Consider the following 23,463-nt stretch of genomic DNA (forward strand, 5'->3'; position numbering starts at 1 on the left):
TGGTTTTGATCTTAGCGAAATCATCGTTTCGAAATAAGAGTATAGTGGTTTTGAATTCTATTATACTATTATGGTCTTGATTTTAGAGTATTGTGGTTTTGATTTTAGAAACTCATGGTTTTGATTTTAGAAACTTTTGGTTTTGATTTTAGAGTATTGTGGTTTTGATTTTAGAGTATCATGGTTTTGATTTTAGAGTCTCATGGTTTTGATTTTAGAGTATCAGGGTTTTGATTTTAGAGTCTCATGGTTTTGATTTTAGAGTATCGTGGTTTTGATTTTAGAGCATTGTGGTTTTGATTTTAGAAACTTATGGTTTTGTTTTTAGAAACTTATGGGTTTGATTTTAGAAACTTATGGTTTTGATTTTAGAAACTTATGGGTTTGATTTTAGAAACTTATGCGTTTGATTTTAGAAACATGGGTTTGATGTTCGAGTATTACGGTTTTGATTTTAGAGTCTCATGGTTTTGATTTTAGAGTATCGTGGTTTTGATTTTAGAGCATTGTGGTTTTGATTTTAGAAACTTATGGTTTTGTTTTTAGAAACTTATGGGTTTGATTTTAGAAACTTATGGTTTTGAATTTAGAGTATGATGGTTTTGATTTTAGAGTATCATGGTTTTGATTTTAGAAACTTATGGTTTTGTTTTTAGAAACTTATGGGTTTGATTTTAGAAAATTATGGTTTTGATTTTAGAGTATCATGGTTTTGATTTTAGAAACTTATGGTTTTGATTTTAGAAACTTATGGGTTTGATTTTAGAAACTTATGGGTTTGATTTTAGAAACTTATGGGTTTGATTTTAGAGTCTCATGGTTTTGATTTTAGAGTATCAGAGTTTTGATTTTAGAGTCTCATGGTTTTGATTTTAGAGTATCGTGGTTTTGATTTTAGAGCATTGTGGTTTTGATTTTAGAAACTTATGGTTTTGATTTTAGAGTATCATGGTTTTGATTTTAGAAACTTATGGTTTTGATTTTAGAAACTCATGGGTTTGATTTTAGAAACTTATGGGTTTGATTTTAGAAACTTATGGGTTTGATTTTAGAGTCTCATGGTTTTGATTTTAGAGTATTGTGGTTTTGATTTTAGAGTATCATGGTTTTGATTTTAGAGTATCGTGGTTTTGATTTTAGAGTATCATGGTTTTGATTTTAGAAACTTATGGTTTTGATTTTAGAAACTCATGGGTTTGATTTTAGAAACTTATGGGTTTGATTTTAGAGTCTCATGGTTTTGATTTTAGAGTATTGTGGTTTTGATTTTAGAGTATCATGGTTTTGATTTTAGAGTATCGTGGTTTTGATTTTAGAGTATTATGGTTTTGATTTTAGAAACTTATGGTTTTGATTTTAGAGTATTGTGGTTTTGATTTTAGTGTATTGTGGTTTTGATTTTAGAGTATCATGGTTTTGATTTTAGAGTATCGTGGTTTTGATTTTAGAGTATCGTGGTTTTGATTTTAGAGCATTGTGGTTTTGATTTTAGAAACTTATGGTTTTGTTTTTAGAAACTTATGGGTTTGATTTTAGAAACTTATGGTTTTGATTTTAGAGTATCATGGTTTTGATTTTAGAAACTTATGGTTTTGATTTTAGAAACTTATGGGTTTGATTTTAGAAACTTATGGGTTTGATTTTAGAAACTTATGGGTTTGATTTTAGAGTCCCATGGTTTTGATTTTAGAGTATCAGGGTTTTGATTTTAGAGTCTCATGGTTTTGATTTTAGAGTATTATGGTTTTGATTTTAGAGTATCAGGGTTTTGATTTTAGAGTCCCATGGTTTTGATTTTAGAGTATTATGGTTTTGATTTTAGAAACTTATGGTTTTGATTTTAGAGTATTGTGGTTTTGATTTTAGAGTATCATGGTTTTGATTTTAGAGTATCAGGGTTTCGATTTTAGAAAAACCATAATACTCTAAAATCAAAACCATAAGTTTCTAAAATCAAAACCTTGATACTCTAAAATCGAAACCATCATACTCTAAAATCAAAACCATAAGTTTCTAAAATCAAAACCATGATACTTTAAAATCAAAACCATAATACTCTAAAATCAAAACCACAATACTCTAAAATCAAAACCATGATACTCTAAAATCAAAACCACAATACTCTAAAATCAAAACCATGATACTCTAAAATCAAAACCATAATACTCTAAAATGAAAACCACGTTACTCTAAAATCAAAACCCCGATACTCTAAAATCAAAACCATGAGACTCTAAAATCAAACCCATAAGTTTCTAAAATCAAAACCATAAGTTTCTAAAATCAAAACCATGATACTCTAAAATCAAAACCATAAGTTTCTAGAATCAAACCCATAAGTTTCTAAAATCAAACCCATAAGTTTCTACAATCAAACCCATAAGTTTCTAAAGTCAAAACCATAAGTTTCTAAAATCAAACCCATAAGTTTCTAAAAACAAAACCATAAGTTTCTAAAATCAAAACCACAATGCTCTAAAATCAAAACCACGATACTCTAAAATCAAAACCATGAGACTCTAAAATCAAAACCCTGGTACTCTAAAATCAAAACCACGATACTCTAAAATCAAAACCATGATACTCTAAAATCAAAGCCACAATACTCTAAAATCAAAACCATGATACTCTAAAATCAAAACCACAATACTCTAAAATCAAAACCATGATACTCTAAAATCAAAACCACAATACTCTAAAATCAAAACCACAATACTCTAAAATCAAAACCACAATACTCTAAAATCAAAACCATGATACTCTAAAATCAAAACCACAATACTCTAAAATCAAAACCACAATACTCTAAAATCAAAACCACAATACTCTAAAATCAAAACCACAATACTCTAAAATCAAAACCACAATACTCTAAAATCAAAACCATGATACTCTAAAATCAAAACCACAATACTCTAAAATCAAAACCACAATACTCTAAAATCAAAACCACAATACTCTAAAATCAAAACCATGATACTCTAAAATCAAAACCATAATACTCTAAAATCAAAACCATGAGTTTCTAAAATCAAAACCATGATACTCTAAAATCAAAACCATAAGTTTCTAAAATCAAAACCACAATACTCTAAAATCAAAACCATGATGCTCTAAAATCAAAACCACAATACTCTAAAATCAAAACCACAGTACTCTAAAATCAAAACCATAAGTTTCTAAAATCAAAACCATAATACTCTAAAATAAAAACCATAAGTTTCTAAAATCAAAACCACAATACTCTAAAATCAAAACCATGATACTCTAAAATCAAAACCACAATACTCTAAAATCAAAACCATGATACTCTAAAATCAAAACCACAATACTCTAAAATCGAAACCACAGTACTCTAAAATCAAAACCATAAGTTTCTAAAATCAAAACCACAATACTCTAAAATCAAAACCACAATACTCTAAAATCAAAACCATGATACTCTAAAATCAAAACCACAATACTCTAAAATCAAAACCATAAGTTTCTAAAATCAAAACCATAATACTCTCAAATCAAAACCATGATACTCTAAAATCAAAACCATAAGTTTCTAAAATCAAAACCACAATACACTAAAATCAAAACCATGATACTCTAAAATCAAAACCACAATACTCTAAAATCAAAACCACAATACTCTATAATCAAAACCACAATACTCTAAAATCAAAACCACAATACTCTAAAATCAAAACCACAGTACTCTAAAATCAAAACCATAATACTCTTAAATCAAAACCATGAGTTTCTAAAATAAAAACCATGATACTCTAAAATCAAAACCATAATACTCTAAAATCAAAACCATGATTCTCTAAAATCAAAACCATAATACTCTTAAATCAAAACCATAAGTTTCTAAAATCAAAACCATGATACTCTAAAATCAAAACCATAATACTCTTAAATCAAAACCATGAGTTTCTAAAATCAAAACCATAATACTCTAAAATCAAAACCATAAGTTTCTAAAATCAAAACCACAATACACTAAAATCAAAACCATGATACTCTAAAATCAAAACCACAATACTCTAAAATCAAAACCACAATACTCTATAATCAAAACCACAATACTCTAAAATCAAAACCACAATACTCTAAAATCAAAACCACAGTACTCTAAAATCAAAACCATAATACTCTGAAATCAAAACCATGAGTTTCTAAAATAAAAACCATGATACTCTAAAATCAAAACCATAATACTCTAAAATCAAAACCATGATTCTCTAAAATCAAAACCATAATACTCTTAAATCAAAACCATAAGTTTCTAAAATCAAAACCATGATACTCTAAAATCAAAACCATAATACTCTTAAATCAAAACCATGAGTTTCTAAAATCAAAACCATAATACTCTAAAATCAAAACCATAAGTTTCTAAAATCAAAACCACAATACACTAAAATCAAAACCATGATACTCTAAAATCAAAACCACAATACTCTAAAATCAAAACCACAATACTCTATAATCAAAACCACAATACTCTAAAATCAAAACCACAATACTCTAAAATCAAAACCACAGTACTCTAAAATCAAAACCATAATACTCTGAAATCAAAACCATGAGTTTCTAAAATAAAAACCATGATACTCTAAAATCAAAACCATAATACTCTAAAATCAAAACCATGATTCTCTAAAATCAAAACCATAATACTCTTAAATCAAAACCATAAGTTTCTAAAATCAAAACCATGATACTCTAAAATCAAAACCATAATACTCTTAAATCAAAACCATGAGTTTCTAAAATCAAAACCATAATACTCTAAAATCAAAACCATAAGTTTCTAAAATCAAAACCACAGTACTCTAAAATCAAAACCACAATGCTGTAGAATCATCACCACAATAGTCTAAAATCAAATCCCCAATACTCTAAAAGAATTCAAAACCACAATAGACCAACATCAAAACCAAAGTACTCTAAAAGCAAGACAATAATATTCTAAAATCAAAACCATATTAGTCTTAAATATTTCAGATTAAGCAACATACTTCAGTGGAGATGAATTCCGATTGGAAAAGTTTATATAAAAATATCGAAATAAGACAGACTATGAGAGGTTCTAAGCCTTGATACTCTAAAATCAAAACCATTATACTCTTAAATATTTCAGATTAAGCAACATACTTCAGTGGAGGTAAATTCCGATTGGCAAAGTTCATATAGAAAATTGAAATGAAAGATGCATATGAGAGTTTCATGGAAGTGAATACGCGCGCATCATATGCATCACGTGGAAAAAGGTAAAGAATGAAATATATAACATTCACAAAAAAAACCCTCAAATTGCCTTGATTCAAAACCTCAGAATACTCTACTTTCAGAACCAGCAATACTCGACAATCAACACAGCAAACACTCCAAAATCAAAACCATGGTACTCTAAAATCAAAACCATGGTACTCTAAAATCAAAACCATGGTACTCTAAAATCAAAACCATGGTACTCTAAAATCAAAACCATGGTACCATAAAATCAAAACCATGGTACTCTAAAATCAAAACCATGGTACCCTAAAATCAAAACCACAACCCAATAAACATTTTCTTTCCAGATAGAAAGCTTTCTAAGTTTCGTCGACTTACGGACGTCAGATTCTAGAGAGAAAATTGTCCAAGTACATGGAAATATCTCTGTCCAAATATTTTCCAGTACATGTCTAATTGGAGATATCTGTTTCCAAATATTCTCCAATTCGACAAAAACAAGACTGTTATTCGAATTTTCTCTTTCGAAGAAAACTCGACAGAATTCATTCGAAATTTACTCGCAAAAAATTGGACACGATCCTTACCATTTTCATTCTTCTTCTTCTTAGCTTATCTGTTTTGTTACACTCGAGCACTTTTTAAATGTATTTTTTATTTGAAAAATCAGCATAATTTCTATTTTAATTCGATTTTGATGACTGAAACATGTTTGTTTATTATCGTTTTAAATATCGTTTAATTCCTTAATCTTCACATGAACATTTCACTTACACTCTTCATTACATTTGGTTGAGCTAAGATAATCAGATTCTTGTCTTGCCTGTGTCAGCGGGAGCATGGTCACATCAATTTGTTGAGAAATAGAGGTAGATAGGGGCACCAAATCCTCAGAGGTTCTTTCTGGACCATCAGAAGAAAGGAGTGTGTCTGTATAATTCATCATTGAATTAGACGGAGATCTGCAGATGAGTGATGTTTGTTCTGGGCATTGGTTCGAAGAGATAATAGTGAGAGATCCATTGATCGTATTTGGAAGTACCGGGAAGGGTACATGGGCTCTATCTCGACTATTATTTAAGAGCAGCGTGTCAATATGATCAATTGAGTTCGAAGATGTCTGGGAGTTGAAAGAAATTGTTTGGAGGGATTGTTGTGAACACATATTTAATCCTAAGACAACACCAGAGCCGCTGGAGCAATCAGTGGATGTGGATGAGTTGGATGGAACCAGAGATGAGCTTGCTTGGGAAAGAGATTGGTTGAAATTTAGCTGAGCTAGACGTATTTTCTGCTCATTTCGTTTTCTTTTCTTCAGCTCATAGTTGAACATTACATCCTCATTCTCCGTTTCGACTGATTTCCAATTTTCCAATTTTTTCGCTTCCAAGAAGACGTCAATTCTTTGAAGTTTCACCTCACATTTATACAGATTGGACTAAAAATGTAAAAAATATAGTTTAATAGAGACGAAAAAAAGTATTTACACTCCACTTTGTTTACCGGGAGCAAGTGTGAGGTTAACTCTGATTTTGTCTATTGGCCCCAAACCAGGCGGTGGTCAATAGACCAATTCGTTTTCTTCCCAAGTGTAGGGCACGGCAGTTATGAAACTGAGACCTTCTTCAATTGTTCTGACTATTTTCCAGACCATTTTCAGCGATAATTATTATAGAGAAACGCAAAGACGCTACACTCAAGCACCAGACTGAAAATTTGACAAGCACTAAAAAAGTAGGTGATTATTACGCGTAATAATTTACTTCGAATTTATTACGTTTTGTGATTTATTTACAATAATTTTTAAAATTTTCTTTAAGTAGACAGATCAGAATGTAAAACTTATAAGTCGCGAATGGGTAATTTCACAGGAGCGAGATTTCAAGCTCAGATTTTGCATGCTGAGTATAGGGTTTTAATATTTCATACCTTTGTAACTTTGGGAATAATTAACTTCCCAAGAAGAAGGAAGACAGAGGGTGTCAAGGAGTACCCAAAATGTGAAAAAAAAACGAATTTTGCAAAAAATCAACTTATTCTACTTATATTCTGACAAGTTGAAGTGAACTTACTTTCTTGTACTATAGAGAAATAATAGACAATAATATTTTTATGTAATTTTTTTAGTAACTAAATATTTTAGCTTTTCCTATTACATTCAACTATTTTCAACATTTTTTTTGATAAATTTGTGTGGGCATATCTAATATTGACATTATGTAATCATTGTCACTAATTTTTTACACAAATTTACCTAGCCATAATTATTGGATGATTGCATAAGTTCGTGGGGCTTTTTCACGCAGGATGTTAAGGAGTATCCCGTAGCATACCTCCACCATTCATGTTTACTTTTTTTACTCATACTAGAAAGATTATAGTGTATTATATCCCTCTAATACTGAGTATCCTTAAAATAGGTCAATATGTTCCTTGGAGGACTTTTCTAAAATGTGGAACAAAAAGGTGTATTTGCAGCAATTATTGTTAAGCGAATTTTGAAAAGGTTCAAGTGATGGACTTCCACGGTAATGTATTTTAGGCTTTTATTTAAATTATATTATGTATTGTTTCGAATATGGGTAGGGGCCCCCACCCTTCTGACTATTACACCTTGGCAACTAGACTCTCTATTGAACGATGTTATCTGATAAAAAATCAAGAAAATCCTCTTTTGCTACATGATTTAGTCACAATAAATTCCTCGCCATACAGATGTGCTCTGGGAGCATTTGTAGTCAGGGCAGTGATTTTCTGGGGACGTCTCGGAGTGTGTGGCTAATGAGACCATCTTGGGTGCACACAGAGGAACGCTCTCCAATAGCTTTCTACTAAGCACTGGGCATGAGCCATCAGGCACACTACCCCCGGACACTAGACTCCACTTCCTAGGGACATTGAGTAAGATCTCTTCAAGGCTGTCCTCCTATTTGATCACCGTAGTGGGCTAATCGCCTTTAGTGGTTCACTCGTCTTCCCGGCGCATTTATTTTGATGGCGTCAGTGAGAACACTACATTCACTTTCAGTGCTGAACAGATTGGTCTTCTTGGTTTAGAATCTCGTGATTTTCTCAGAATTTTGGGGAATAAGGAGAATCCTGAGGAAATCTTCCAGCTGTTACTGGACGTTGTGGTGATGTAAAAGAAGCCTCACTAAAACAAATTGTAGCTATGCTCTTCTTTCTCTCACAGTCTGCCTCCCGTCACTCTGTTCGATGTTGTGCGTTGAGATCACAGAATTCTGCGTCAACGGTCTTCTTACCATCTCCGTCCCTTCTTGGTGGATGAGGCGTAATCCACCTTGTCAAAACATCTGTACCAACTCTGCGACGATTTCTGTCCTCAGTCCTGACACTCTATACATTGGAACCGTGGAAGACACATTCCAGCTACAGTCGTAGCCGCTCCCGACGTTTAATGGATAGTTTACGCATGTACGCCTGAAGACGAATCGTTCGCGTACCGGGATAAGTTAAGCCTTCCTGCCACCCTGATTCTTCACCTTGGAATAGCCACAAATTTGTCTTGGATAACTCTCTATCCGCTTTTGACAACGACATGAAAAACCTCCACTACAGAAAATTAAACAACTTTTGACAACTAAACACTTTCACCATGTTCTACTGCAATATTTCTACACCGAGAAAAATGTAGATGGTGTTTTCTACAAATCGTGTCTTAAAATTCTACTGCCTCAAAAGATATTAGAAAGTATCAGCCTCTATAGTCATTATTCTTTAAAATCTACCTTCTTGAACTTGTAGATTTCAACAAAAAAAAATCGCGGATGGTATAATTAAACAGGGAGATATTAGAATTTTATTTGAAGACAGTGAAATTCACAGAGAATAGTAATTTGAATTGAAATTACATTCCAGGCGAGTAAAATTTTACTATCCGGCTGTTAAATGTCAATATAAAGTGAGAGTGAGAGAGAGAGAAGTATCGAGCGCTGAAAAAATGAAAGGGAAAATGACACATTTTAGGCTTCCATATGTTTATTTTCGTGGTAATTTTGCTGAGTTGAATTAGAAAAAACTATGGAAGAGTGTTTAAATTTACTGAACACAATTATTTATAGTGCGTAAGTTCAAAAAATAACAAACTAAAAGATGTTTTTGAAGAATTGTGCGCGAAAACATTTAAATGGGGAAATATGTCTGTAAATGTGTAATGTGAGTGCCAGGAGTAACATAAGTTATCGCACCAATACATATAACACCTCGGAATTGAATTTATTAAATAAAACAATAAATTGAAGCCTATATGCATTTTTATTCCTTTATTCAGCAAGAAGAATGATGAAAATAGTTTGTCAAATAATATTTTCAAGAAAAATGCATGCGAAAGGTAAAATCTATCATTTGCTTATTAGGTTTTTGCTATCCGGATGGTAGAATCTAACATCTATAGGTTAGTAAATTGTAAAGATCAGCACGTATACTCTACAATATTTTTCTGTCCGATCTAATATCTCGTTTGCTCGGTGATTTTTTTACTATACGGATATTAAAATGTTGTATGCAGGATGATAAATTTTACCATCCTAGTTTTTTGGTGTATTGTTCCACGGGAATATTTCCCCTCCACCCTACTATTTAACAAAAAGTGCTTAAGTGCACAGTAACGTGCGACGACTAAAATAGTGGGCGGATTTTCGGCTCCTTGTGGTCCGGAAGCCATTTGTTGAGAGCTTCCCCCGTCTTTTATCTTTGTAAAAGTTCTTTTTACCCGCAATATTGAAAAAAGGGACTGATAGCCCGTAAACACCTAGAACTTTTGTAGAATAGGATGAAACTGGGGTACCAGTTCGCAATGCCTGCGACGGACGTAAGACAAAATGGTGACTTTCAATTCACAAGCACACAGAAAATCAGCAGAATAGGCCAAAACTGGTCTAATTATCCAGAAAACTTCTGAAATACCCGCAATATAAATTCAGATGGAAATTTTAAGTCCTGAAACACAAGGAATACCAACAAATTAAAAAAAAATACATACTTACGTTTAGGTCCAAATTACAAATATATTTAGAAATTTACATTAGAAAAGAATGTAATGAAAATAAGTGAAATAAGTATTTTTGGTTTTTGAGATTTATTAATTAAAATTAATATTTGCTTATTATATATCGTAAGTCATAAGAAAGGATCCATGGACCTAAACAAAATAAAATTGTCGTAATATTAGTTTTTTTCTACATATTATACCCCAACTATACACTATTATTATACCGCGTAAAAAAAAATGCATTCTGTATTTTTTTTGGGGAAATGGCCTCTTTTCATGTAAATGAAATTTTAAGCAAAATTGAAACTCTTTTTTCTCGTTTTTTTATTGCTCTAAAATTCTGTTTCTTGATTTTTATAACTCTACAGAAAATATAGAATTTTGTAGAAAGCATTGGAAAAATATTAAAAATGCTTTAATTTTTATAGCTGATTTTCTCATAGAAATAAATATTATTTCGTGAAAGGCGTGAAACTATATGATTCCTCATTTAATTCTCTATTGGAGAAGCACTGCCGTAATTTCTATATAAATATAAAAATAATTGAATTCCTGCAATAAAGATATCATAATTCTATTAATTTTGGAAGATGGAATCATTTATCACTTGACGAGGTTGCCAGGTGAATATCCATTTTGTATGTGGAATATATTTTTCACAGCTGGCAACTCGTTGTGGAATTTATTTTGACTTTTGTGGGCTGGACAAATATTGGAAAATATTTGGGAAGATTTCTCGAATTATTGTCGACTGTGATTTCGAATATTTTCAGATAAATTCTTCCCCACTTTCGACTTTTTGCCTAGCGTGAGTCAAGTTTCTACCTTTCCAGCGTCGAGTTTTTCTCGATGATTTGCCTAAAAATGTTTATTGGGAATACTCTAAAATCAAAACCATAAGTTTCTAAAATCAAAACCATAAGTTTCTAAAATCAAAACCACAATACTCTAAAATCAAACCCATAAGTTTCTAAAATCAAACCCATAAGTTTCTAAAATCAAAACCATAAGTTTCTAAAATCAAAACCACAATTCTCTAAAATCAAAACCATGATACTCTAAAATCAAAACCACAATACTCTAAAATCAAAACCATCATACTCTAAAATCAAAACCATAAGTTTCTAAAATCAAAACCACAATACTCTAAAATCAAAAGCATAAGTTTCTAAAATCAAAACCATAAGTTTCTAAAATCAAAACCACAATTCTCTAAAATCAGAACCATGATACTCTAAAATCAAAACCATGATACTCTAAAATCAAAACCATAAGTTTCTAAAATCAAAACCATGATACTCTAAAATCAAACCCATAAGTTTCTAAAATCAAAACCACAATGCTCTAAAATCAAAACCATTTTTGCTACAAATTCAAAACTATTTTTCTCTAAATTTAAGAGTAATAAAGTCTAAATTCAAAGCTACTGAATTTCAAAACCATCGTACTCTAAAATTTAAGAAAATGCTCTTATAGAAATTTTTTCTTAATTTAAGCGAAATTTAAGAAAAAAATTGCTTGGAGCAAAATCGAACCCTTAGTTAGAGTATTTTTTTCTTGAATTTAGAGGGTAATTTTTCTCTGTGTAGAAATCCTTTGTTGAGTTCGAATTAGAGGTAAGAATGCATCAATATAATATCTACAATAGATACAATAAGATATCTTCCTAAAGAAAAAAGACAGATTCTTCAAATCTTTACTATAGAACCAAGCGCCTGGCAAGTTGGCTTTTTTTATATGGAGCTATTTGAAGCCAATTCCTAAATTGATCTCGGACTCATCTCACAATGCTCTGAGGAAAAAATTTATTTAAACAAAAAATTTAGTATATTTATCCCTCCATACGGAAAGGTATCTTATAATACGGAAAAACTTCTCACTTTTTTAAATATTTAGCATAACGGTAGCCAGTGCAAAAAAATTCCCATATAAATTTAAATCGAAGTATGAGAAAGTGACTTCAAATTTCAGGCAACTTGCCAGGGGGTTGTATAGAACCTTTTTAACGAGGAGAGATGGAACACCTTTTTTATATTCAATATTGCGGATACGTATTGAATGCGAGACAAAGACGAATCTCACTGGTTTATCATTTGAAGACTCTAAATTTAAGATATAAATATTAGAAAAGCCTAGATGAAAATAGTCTCTTCGAAAAATTAGATTTAAAAAAGTTGCATTTTGAGGCACTCAAAAAAAGTATGGGTGAGATGGAACACCCCTAATTTTAGCAAAGTATTTCTAGTTTATTTTATTAATTTAGAAAAGGAGGGAAATGATTTTAGACATGAACACTATTTCATTGAATTTATTGGAGTTTATTTTATTTTTTTCAGTATAAATGATTTATTTTGTGGAATATGTGGCTCATATAATTCGATGGCAATTTCGCTGAGTGTATCAAGTCAGTCTTACCAGAAATTTAGGGAAAATAATTTCTAAGATTTACTTGAAAAGATTTTGAAGAACATTGACCAAAATTCACACCGGAAGTGTTGCCAAAACTATTAAGTTCCATCCCTCCTCAGACCCCAAATACACGTATTCATATGGCGAAATAAAAATTTTTGGCCATTTTTCAGACATCTAAAAAATTCAATTTCAATTTTCTCATACAATTTTAAAGGTAGAAAGCTGTAACTTGGGGGTCTTCATTAGAATGTTGAAGGGCACAAATAGACCAAATGAGGTGAAGATCGTGCATAGGGTGTAGTCAGGAAGCGAAGTGGTCTATCTCTCCCACTGTTTCATCTCTCCTTGAATGACTATACGCGTTATGGTGTCTACACACTGGATGCAATTTTCGTCAAAAATTGCCTTTTCTAAAAAAATTCTGACGTTTCTGCCTACAAGGATAGGGGAAATTTTCCTTAAAAAGGCATTTTTTAAAGAAATTTCTCTTAAGTGGTAGAGGCCATCAGACATTCGATGATTTAATTCTCGCTGTTGTCCCGCAGACTAACGCAAAAATGCAAATGTCAACAGTATTGGAAGGCTGGACTGAATTGGTGAAATTGATGGTGATGAAGTGATGGCGCTGGTATTTTTTTTAGCATCCTGGTGATATTAAAACTAATAGCTAAATTCCTTCTCATTGAGCCCAAAATGGCTCCAGTGTGCAAGAAAAATTCCATGTGATGCTCCGATAAACAGCCAATACAAGCTATTTATTAACCTAATCGCCAAGAAATCACAAGGTGCACATTGAGACGCACCAGTTTAATGGACTAGTGAAGTTTTAGAAAGATGTTAGAAAAGCAAGAAGTTCAAGCTAATGGTTCTAACGGTCATGATTAAGATTAAAATTTGTCTATAAGTTGACTTAATACTTTAAGTTCCGCTGCATCCAGACCACTTATTTAAGTCCATTATGCTTTTGTGCATTTGTATCGACAAAACTCTTCATGTCAAAACTCGTTTCTGTACCAGGCTCTCTTAGTTACTTCGTCATTTTCTGTAAACACGTCAGCATTACTATTCATTCATTCATTGGATTGATACCATTCTTTCTTGAAACTGATATAACAGCTACTATCTAGATGTGAACCCGGGATCTCATAGTCATAGGATTACTACTCTTCTAACTGATTCACTGAGACCCCATAATACCAAAATAATGCTCATCATCTCTCAGTCGGACTCTGAGGCAATATCATGCTATAGAAAGGATTCTGCAGAGTATTACAAATTACATATATGTTCTAATGGCCTAAAATTCTGTTAAGATCCATAAACATAGAAAAACCATTTCATCACAGTTGTTTTCTTCTTATTATTCTAGCTGTACTTAATATTTATTTATCAAATTTTGTTCACCGACTCACACAATTAAAATTTTTTGTATTCCTATTTCCTAAGAATAAGAAAAGCAGTGTATATGAACATACAAATAATTTTTCTTGTCTTCTAGAATTTTCTCTTATGGTTTCTAATTTTGGTAACAGAAATAAAGTTTATATGTATTAATGGCTCTACACTTACACTGACATATGGTTCATTCGTGGAGATTCTAGGACTTGATTTTTTCATTTTGCTTAAATATTATTCTTATAAATTGTAAGATCTCATTTAAAATTCTTGAACTTTAGATTCTTCTGCGATTCTTCTTTTCAGTATAAAACTTAAATTGCAAATAACAATTTTTAAGTTTTCTATATTATTTACAAACAAATTACTCTCAAACTCATTTTTTTGCTTGTAAAATCACATAAAATTGACTCGGCGAATTTAGGTAAACATTTAAATTGTCCTTTAAAATTAAGAAAGTGAAATAGTATACAACTTTGTTAACATCATAACAAACTTCAAATTTATTTTATTGTTTGTTGAAATTGTACACTGGATACTTCAAAGGGCTTGCAATTGTTTTGTAAAATTCTGTATTTTATGAACCTACGCACATGAAAATAATCCGTCCTTGGAATTGAAGACATGTCATATGACTATCCGAGGACACATTTTTATTGGGTTGAGTGCGCCATGAGATTTTGTTGCGCGCGAATTTAAAATTTTAAGAATGATTTTAAATTCCGTTTTAAGTAAAATCTAATACATTTTGATAATTATTTTTGTGACTGGGTAGTTGTAATAACATGTAAGAAATTATGGGCAATGTTAAAAAAAAAATTAGGGAATTTCCACAATTATTTCACCTAAAAAAATATTAAATATTGCGTTTTTCTGGGTGGGAGGTATTTTATATCGATAATCAATCAAATCTCTATCGGTAAACGATATTGGCATGTTCTAATAATAGATAAAATCATTGAAATCCCGCGATATTTGTGCGCTGATTATTGAAATATTTGCAGTGAGAGATTTCATGATAGAATTTTGCGCCATGGAAATAAAAAGGAGAACGAAGAGAGAGAAAAAAATTTGAGCTGTGGGATAGAAAGAGATGAATAGAAAAGAGGTAAGAAGCGACGTGAAACAAACGTAACACGATCGTTAGCAAACTTACCAAAATGGTAAGTTGTGTCGATTCGCTTACCTCTTTATAACGTGGAGGTTATTCCCCACTTCGAGAGTATGACGTGCGGATGCACCAATTAATTACTATTACCATACGACAACGATGACGTTATAATGACACATTTTTGCTACTTGGGATAGACTAAAGCATTTTGCTTATTTTATTTTTACCTCTTAAAAAAATTAGTACAAAGTACTAAAAATGAGTATTGAAAATACAGTACGACTCCAGTAGTGTCAATACATTAAATTTTTTTAGTATTGAAAAAATATGTTAAATTCCAGGATAAATGTAAAACTTTTAAGCTAATTTTGTTATCAGTAAACTTGAGACAACTTTCAATGAGTGAATAAATAGTTACAAATTTATAATAAAACTCCAGAAATATAAAAAGCAAACACGTTGACACTATTGGAGTCGTGTTGTAAATCCAAAATTATTGAAATTTGAACTAGAAGTATTTTTTGGTTAATAAAACAATTGATCGAGTATGGCAAAAATTGAAAGATTTCGCACTCATACAAAAATTAGTAATATTAAGAACCTGAAATTAGTACAAAATACTAAAATTGAGATCAAAGATTTCAAATATTGTAGTTTAAGCATTAATTTTTTAATTAAATTTGAATTTAAATATTTAAATAATTGCAGAAATTTAAAAATTTTGCACTTTCCTAATAGCTCATAATCTGAGTAACTAGAAACTAGTACAGAATACTATAATTGGGTCTAAAAAAATATTTTCAATCACTAAAATTGGAACAATATTTTTTTTTAAAAAACTAGTTAAATTAATCCTTTTGGACTAACCATTATATTATTCTTCATTTAGGAACTTCAAAGTAGTACAGAATACTAAAATTGATTTCATAAAATAGTTTCGATCATTAAAATTTTAGTAATAAAATTTATATCCTTTATGCCTATCTAAAATAATATTAATTAAACCAATCGTAGTCAAAAATTAAATAATTCCTGATTTTACTTTAGTATTTTCGATCTGAAATTAGTACAAAATACTAAAATTAAGCCAATGCAATTTTATTTATTAGTCATAACTTAATTAAACGATAAAGTTTTTACATATGCGTAAAAATTTGAAAATTTGAAGTTTTTAATGTTTTAATTTTTTAAAGTAAATCTACCCGAGAAAATAAGTTTTAAAACTAAAAAAGAGCAGATGAAGGAAGTGTGCTATGATTTCTAAAAAAGAAGATACAGTAGAGTCTCGCTATAGTCCATATTTGGTTTCAAATTTGACACTTGGGTCGCACTATAGTCCATGTAATTTTTTAAAATTATCAACGATTTTTAGTATTGAAATTGCTTGACGGCTTCCGCTTTCTTTGCGATTGTGGTACTTGTCCTTGCTCTCTTCATTGTGGATCACAATTATCACAACTACTTAATAAAGTTTGCCAAAAATATTAAAATAATTATGTATGTCGCATACTAAAAAACATAACCTAACTTAAAATCAGTGTTTTGAAATCAACAGTCGATAAATTGTGGACTATAGAGCGATGGCATATAGCGAGACTCTACTGTATCTCAAGAAACAGATAAACTTTTTGTGGTCTACTGCTTCAACTTAAAGAGAGAAAAGTATTTATAGAATCCGTTTTTTTGAATTTGTCATAATCGAACTGAAGCTTAAACGATAATCAACTTTCGGTAATCTATGACGCCTAAAAAACTTCGTCTAACGATTTTTTTACCGAACTAACCCCCCTCCCCTTCCAAATCCTTCGAAAACCATGGTTTTATCGTTTATTTCGAGAACAACTTCCACGAGTCTTTTATTTTCGGGTGTTTTGGAGGTAGTCCAAGTGAACATTTCGTTCATGCATAAGGTAAAGTGCCCTCAAGTCGACCGGTTCCTCAATTCGACCGGTAGATTTATTTATTCAATTTATTTATATTTGCACTAATATTTGGCGTATGATCTAACATTAACCCATTCCTTACCATGGTATTATACATCATACGCAAATTGAGTGATTTCAGATGATTTCCTGGGCAACTGATACTCGAATTGCTGTCGGGTCGGGAATGGATTTTTAGTAACTTTAGTTCTTCAGTTACTTGTGAAAAATAGTCCGACAGAGATGAAAATACATTTTGTTATTGTTTTCTTCCTTCGCGGAAGGTCATGCAAAATTTTTGCTCAAAATGGCGGACGGAAAATTCGACATCTCGTCGAATTTATTAAAATTGGCTTCTTTCCTCTTTCCTGATTTGAATTCTGGTTGCCAATTTGTTTTCTTGGATAGTTACTCTATCTAAAGCAGTAGAGTTTGTAATGAATTAATGAACAGAATTTAAATTCAGTGACCGTTAAGACGTGTGTTTGAAGGCGAATCCCCGCGCCCCCATAATAGATAAAAAAAATTTCTTTTCAAAAAATTCATCTATTAATCTGTAGGAAACTAATTCCAAAATATGATCATTCTATCTGTAGTGTTTTTGGTACATTGCCTGAATGGGTTAATAGGTCAATTATTTCATAAATACAGTAGAGTCTCCTAAATTTGAACGCTCGGGGGGTATTTTTGACATTTCTCACCTCCCAAATTCGAACGATTTTTTCAAAACTAACGAAATTTGTGTGAGATTAAATTGTACTTTAAATCAAATTCCTGTACTTTCTCGCAAGTCTTAATGGTAACATATTTCTTTTTCATTTTACACAACTATAATGTATGTAAACATTCAGGAAGAAGCACATAAATATGATTTTCATTCACCAAAAATACGAACTTTCTAACATAACCTCACAATTGACATTTTGAATCCAAACGGCGTTCGAATTTGAGAGATTCAGATTTGAGAGACTCTACTGTAAATACGAATCAGTCACAATTTTATAGAAATTCACCATCAAACATTCAAATATTGACCACCCGGTCGAGTCGGGGAACCGGTCGACTAGAGGGCACTTTACCGTATGCATACCAATGATCGAAAAAATGTTCGACATTGAATCTTCGAAGGTAAAATTTTTAAGTATTCCAAAATTATTTGAGAACTAGGTAAGGATTAAAATTAAAGTTAATTGTTTAAAGATGTCATTGCTAAATATTTGCGATTTATTAACAATTATCAATTTTGGTAAAGTTTTCTGTCAATTTATAAACCAGTTTAAATCGATAGCTAACTACCATGGACAAAAAAATATATGTATACGTAATTTCGAGCACTCCGCAAAGCTGGGACACTTTATCAATTCTGTTTTTTCCTTTATTAAATTTAGCTATTTTTAAATTAGCTCTTTTTTTCTCCCTTGTTAATAAATTACAAAACCTTTTTCATTAGAACGTATGATTTATATATGATTCAAAATTTAATTTGCTTTAAAGTCACAGAGAACAGTGGGGCTATTTCAGACATGCATAATTTAAAAAAAAATGAAAATTTAGTTAGTTTTAGTGTCACATGATGAGGTCTTAAAAAAATATTTTAGTCATCAAAAACTACTCACTCCCGAAAATTTTAAAAGTTGCTAACTTTTATAATACGAACTTTACAAAAAGATCTATAGGGTAAGTGTGCCAAATTTCGGCATAGTTGCATGCAAGCGCCAAAGTCTCAAGTTTGAAATGTAATATCTTTAATAGAAATTGATTTTTTTCATTCCTTCTACTTTAAGAGTGTTGCTTAGAACCTTGTGGACAGTTTATCATCTTTATTTACTTTAAAATTATTCCTAATACATTTTAAAATGAATAAAAATGTAGACATAGCTTTGGTGCCCTATTTCGGCCACCTTTATTCTCATAGTTTCTTGCCCTTCGGGAATTCTTCCAATATCTTTTTCAAGTCATCTTGTTTGTCGAAGCTACATTTTTTGTTATTCTTTTGCATGGTATAATCTCTAGAGTATGTAAAAACTAAAAATTCATGGAAATTCGAGGAACAAAAAAGGTGGCCGGAATTGGAAGCTGGCCGGAATTTGGCACACTTACCCTAGTATTAAATATAATTCCATTTAAAATAAATTCTAATCAGAAAATGCGTCTTAAATTAGATCCAATCGCACTGTACCGCACTTTTCCATTTATTTAATTAAATTAATAATTCAACAAGTCGTCGCTCAAATAATATTGATTTTTTAATATATTCCTTTCAGCTCCACAGGATTGCACAATTCACGCTGTGCGGATAAATCCCTGCCCTGAAGCTGAAAATGACCAACCTTGCAAAGTTAAACGCGGTCGTTCAGCTACCATTGAATTTGACTATTCAACAGCATTTAGGGCTACAGAATTGGACAGTAGAATTTACTGGAGCAACGAAGGGGTGGATCTGCCACTAATTGGAGTGGACACAAATGGCTGCAACATTGTTTCATGTCCGGTTGAGGCTAATGTTAACAATACCTACGCCTGGACCCTCAATGTATCCAAGAAGTTCCCCATCAGGACATTCGACATTAAGATGAAGATTAAGAATGAGGACGATAACTTCTGTTGCTTCCTCACAAAGATTCGCCTCACAAAGTAGTTTTCCTCGAAGCACGATTCTCACAACAAGAAAAGCTCTCTACGACAGATGCTATAGTGCCAAGAAATAAAATGTTCTAATGGTAATTAATTGAACTTTATTTTCTTCTCTTGTCTCAATTTTACGCAGAAAGCTCTTACATTTACGGAGATGAAATAAAAAGTAAAATAAAAGAAATAAGAGTGGAAAATTTATCATGACACGAGAATGAGATCTTAAAATTAAGATTATTTATTCTAATTGGAGATAACATTTGATTCTGGCAACATCAATATATTTGATATGTTTTCTAAAATATGCATATTTGGTCAGAATGTGATAAATTCTGCAATAACGACTATTTGCTATTTTATTAACTTTCTTTTAAATATCTCTCTCTATCTCTTTCTGTTTTCACACCAAAAAACTGGAAGACTTCTCAATGATTTATACAATCATAAAATTTTTCGAATAAATTATCGGGTGTTCTCTGTGTATTTGATCAACAGAGATGGACGTTTTAACCTATGGTTAGTATAGAGTAAATAAATATTGCTGAAATTGTTTTATTTACTCAAATACTACATTTTATTTTAATTTATTAGTGTTAAATTGAAAAACCCGAGTACACCGAATGTTGGCATTATTTCAAGTCAATGCAGTTCATTAATTTTATTGTTGACCGCAAAAATTCACGAAAATAATAATTTCCAAATATTCTCGTCCGATGTTATCAAATATTTATTTATAAACAGTTTGTGGGTTTGATTAAATTTTAATTAATTATTTGACAACATTTGAGATGAAAATTCCAATTAATGTTTTAAGAGTAAAATGGGTAAAATGCATTGGCTGTCAAAATCAGAAAACTTTTAGCAAAGACACATACCATTTACTTAATAGAATATTATAACTTTCTAGGACAACCGCGTCCACTATTTTCTTATTAATGTTAGTTTTCTATCTGAAAAAAATCTGAGAAGTGAATCAAGGAAGACAATAAGGTTTATGGTTTATGGTGTGTGTCTCGGCTCACAAATTGTTTAAGAAAAATAGGGGAAAGTGACCATGCTTGATACTGTAAAATGATGTCCAAGGTTTGTGATTTTTTTCTGATTAACACACAAACCGAAGCGATTCCTCCACTATGACAAAAAAATGTCTCACTTATTAGGTTCATAATCCAGCCTCAGAAAGTTCCTGGAAATCCTTAGATTTTCCTCAAGAAGAAAATGAAAATTCAGTGGCGACTTTTATACAAGTCGGGTAGGGGGCCTTCCTGTATAATAATTGATTCGACAAATCGGAGGCCTATTTTCACTGCAAAAATTTCACTGGATACAAAAAATTGCACATCAATATTTAGACGGAACTCTAATCTATCTGCTTAAACCGTTTGTACGACTGGTTATTAGTTTTAAAATCACTTTTATGTAATTTTTCTAAGCCATGTTTTTATGACATTAGGGTGCTAGCGAAAACCATTTTTTCACTTTGAGTCCAAGAAAATGTCACTTTGCAACCTCAAAATTCAGGCAACAGGGTTGAAGGTTATGTCAATTGTCGATAAAATTGGAGGATTACAATAGGTGTAATTATGAAAGAATCACATCTAATGATAGAGTTGCCACAATTAAATTATCATTCATGGACCCTTTTTTAAATATAGGATGGACACAGGTAGAATTTATGAATTTGTCACCACCCACAAAAACAGTGTCCCCAAGTAAAAATATTTTTACGTAAATATTAATACTGATGAACCCTCTATGTGCCTATGATAGTAGTTTTCCTGAACAGCGACATTGATTAATAAATACTATAATAAATAAAAAATAATAAATAAATAAAATATCATGTATCAAAATTACAGTTTTGGACCTATTTTTGATTTTTGCTTCGTGAAACTAGGAAAAAAGAGCTAGGATCCTAATTTTTTTTAGGAAATGTGAGGCTTAGCACCAGCTATTGAAATATATTGCGATAAGTCATAACTATTGATTAACATAGAAAATAAATAGTTATTATCAAGCTTGGATCGTATCAAGCATGGTCACTTTCCCCTAATTCAGCTTTTGACAATGATATTGAGATTTCGATGCTCGATCTACAGTAGAGTCTCCTAAATTCGAACGATCGGGGGGTATTTTTGACATTTCTCACCTCCCAAATTCGAACGATTTTTTCAAATCTAACGAAATTTATGTGAGATTAAATTGTACTTTGAATCAAATTCCCGTATTTTCTCACAAATCTTAGTAGTAACATACTTCCTTTTCATTTTATACGATTATAATGTATGTAAACATTCAGGAAGAAGCAAATTAATATGATTTTCATTCACCCAGAATATGAATTTCTTAACATAACCCCACAATTGACATTTTGAATCCAAACGTCGTCGTTCGAATTTGAGAGATTCAGATTTGAGAGACTCTACTGTATTTTTACCCTAATAACTTATTTTAGTCGTATATATCGTGTGTAGTAAACTTAAAAGAGAAGTGGGGCCCCTTTGAATTGGGGCACCTTTAAAATAAGACTTTTTTCGAAGTGAAAATTTCTAATATTACTCATTAATTAATTAATTAATTGATTAATTAATTTAATAATTCATTACTCATTTTTTTATTTTCTTTTAACCAACTTTTATATTTTGATGCTCAATTTTAATTTTTTGCTGACTGTTTTTCGTAAAATACTGCCCTTTTTTATTTTTTTACTACACTTTTATTTGATGCCAAAAAACGCTGTTTTAAAGGTTCCCCATTTCAAAGGTGCCCCCCTTCCCTCTAACGAGCATTGTGTTTTCCACTTAAAAGTGTGTTGAAAATAGATTAGCATTAAGAAACATTCAATAAAATCCTGAGTGAGTCAACAATTCTTGGAAATGTTTTCCTAACTATAATCATTTCTTTGAAGAAATAATGAAATCTGTCATTTCCTTGGAAAACAACTTGCAGTTTTCCTTTGAAAATTTTATTACGAAATAATAGGAAAAGCTTGACACATAAAGTCATTAATTTTCATTTAGCATTGAACAATTAATTGGGTAATTTATTGCTTGGTTTCTTCCAAAATTGCGGAGGGATATAATGAGGCGTTCATTGTAAAATAAATATAAAGGAATTGTGGCCGTAAAAACGTTCTCTAGAATTTTAGGTCTAACCAGAATAAAGAGTCTATAGAAAATTAGTCTGCAAAATAAATCTTAATATCCATTTTTTTAGCGGTTTAATTGAGTTTAAATGTAACAAAAGGATAACCCAAAGACCGTTTTAGCTATTTTTTTCTTCAAATTCCTCTAAAAAGGGACATCCCCCCATTCTAATTAGAATATTCTTCCGCTTCTTCCTCAACATTTTTCCAAAAATTAATCAGACCTTGCGTTATCTACAAGATGAAGAATGAATATCCCTGGTATTATTCTGACCAGGGTTTTCTTCTGCTTCCTCCTCATCATTTTTCCAGGACTAATCACTGGTTATCCCTTTGTTAAATTTCAACCGCGTTATGACCAGCGCACAATAACTTTTGTTTTTAAACATGTTTTCAAAATTTTCTGTGAGTGTGAGCGAGATGACTAGATCTAGATCTCACTCACTCTCACTGAACTCTCTCAAAAACATGTTTACAAAAAAACAATTATTGTGCTCTAGGCATTATACCGCGAAGAATAATTGTCAAGATTTTTTAGTTGTAATATTATTTTCTTTAGATTCTTTTTACAGCCCATAATTTTAAAGTATTTCTTTATGGGTAA

General features: G+C 31.1%; 2 protein-coding genes across 2 annotated transcripts in view; one reads left to right on the forward strand and one right to left on the reverse strand.

The window, feature by feature from the left end:
• LOC129803808 (protein transport protein Sec31A) overlaps window positions 1-18,427 on the reverse strand; it is a 108,428-nt gene extending 90,001 nt beyond the window's left edge. The window contains exon 1 of the mRNA XM_055850612.1: window positions 18,424-18,427. The gene's annotated coding sequence lies outside the window, so the exon portion shown is untranslated. The remainder of the gene's footprint in view (window positions 1-18,423) is intronic.
• Window positions 1-22,992, forward strand: part of LOC129803835 (MD-2-related lipid-recognition protein-like) — a 25,826-nt gene extending 2,834 nt beyond the window's left edge. Inside the window, exon 2 of the mRNA XM_055850646.1 lies at window positions 19,348-22,992. Within this exon, the coding sequence (XP_055706621.1) occupies window positions 19,348-19,721 (374 nt within the window). The 3' untranslated portion in view covers window positions 19,722-22,992. The remainder of the gene's footprint in view (window positions 1-19,347) is intronic.
• Window positions 22,993-23,463: the final 471 nt, after the last annotated feature.

Source organism: Phlebotomus papatasi, chromosome 2 (genome assembly GCF_024763615.1).
Source record: "Phlebotomus papatasi isolate M1 chromosome 2, Ppap_2.1, whole genome shotgun sequence".
Classification (NCBI taxonomy): domain Eukaryota; kingdom Metazoa; phylum Arthropoda; class Insecta; order Diptera; family Psychodidae; genus Phlebotomus; species Phlebotomus papatasi.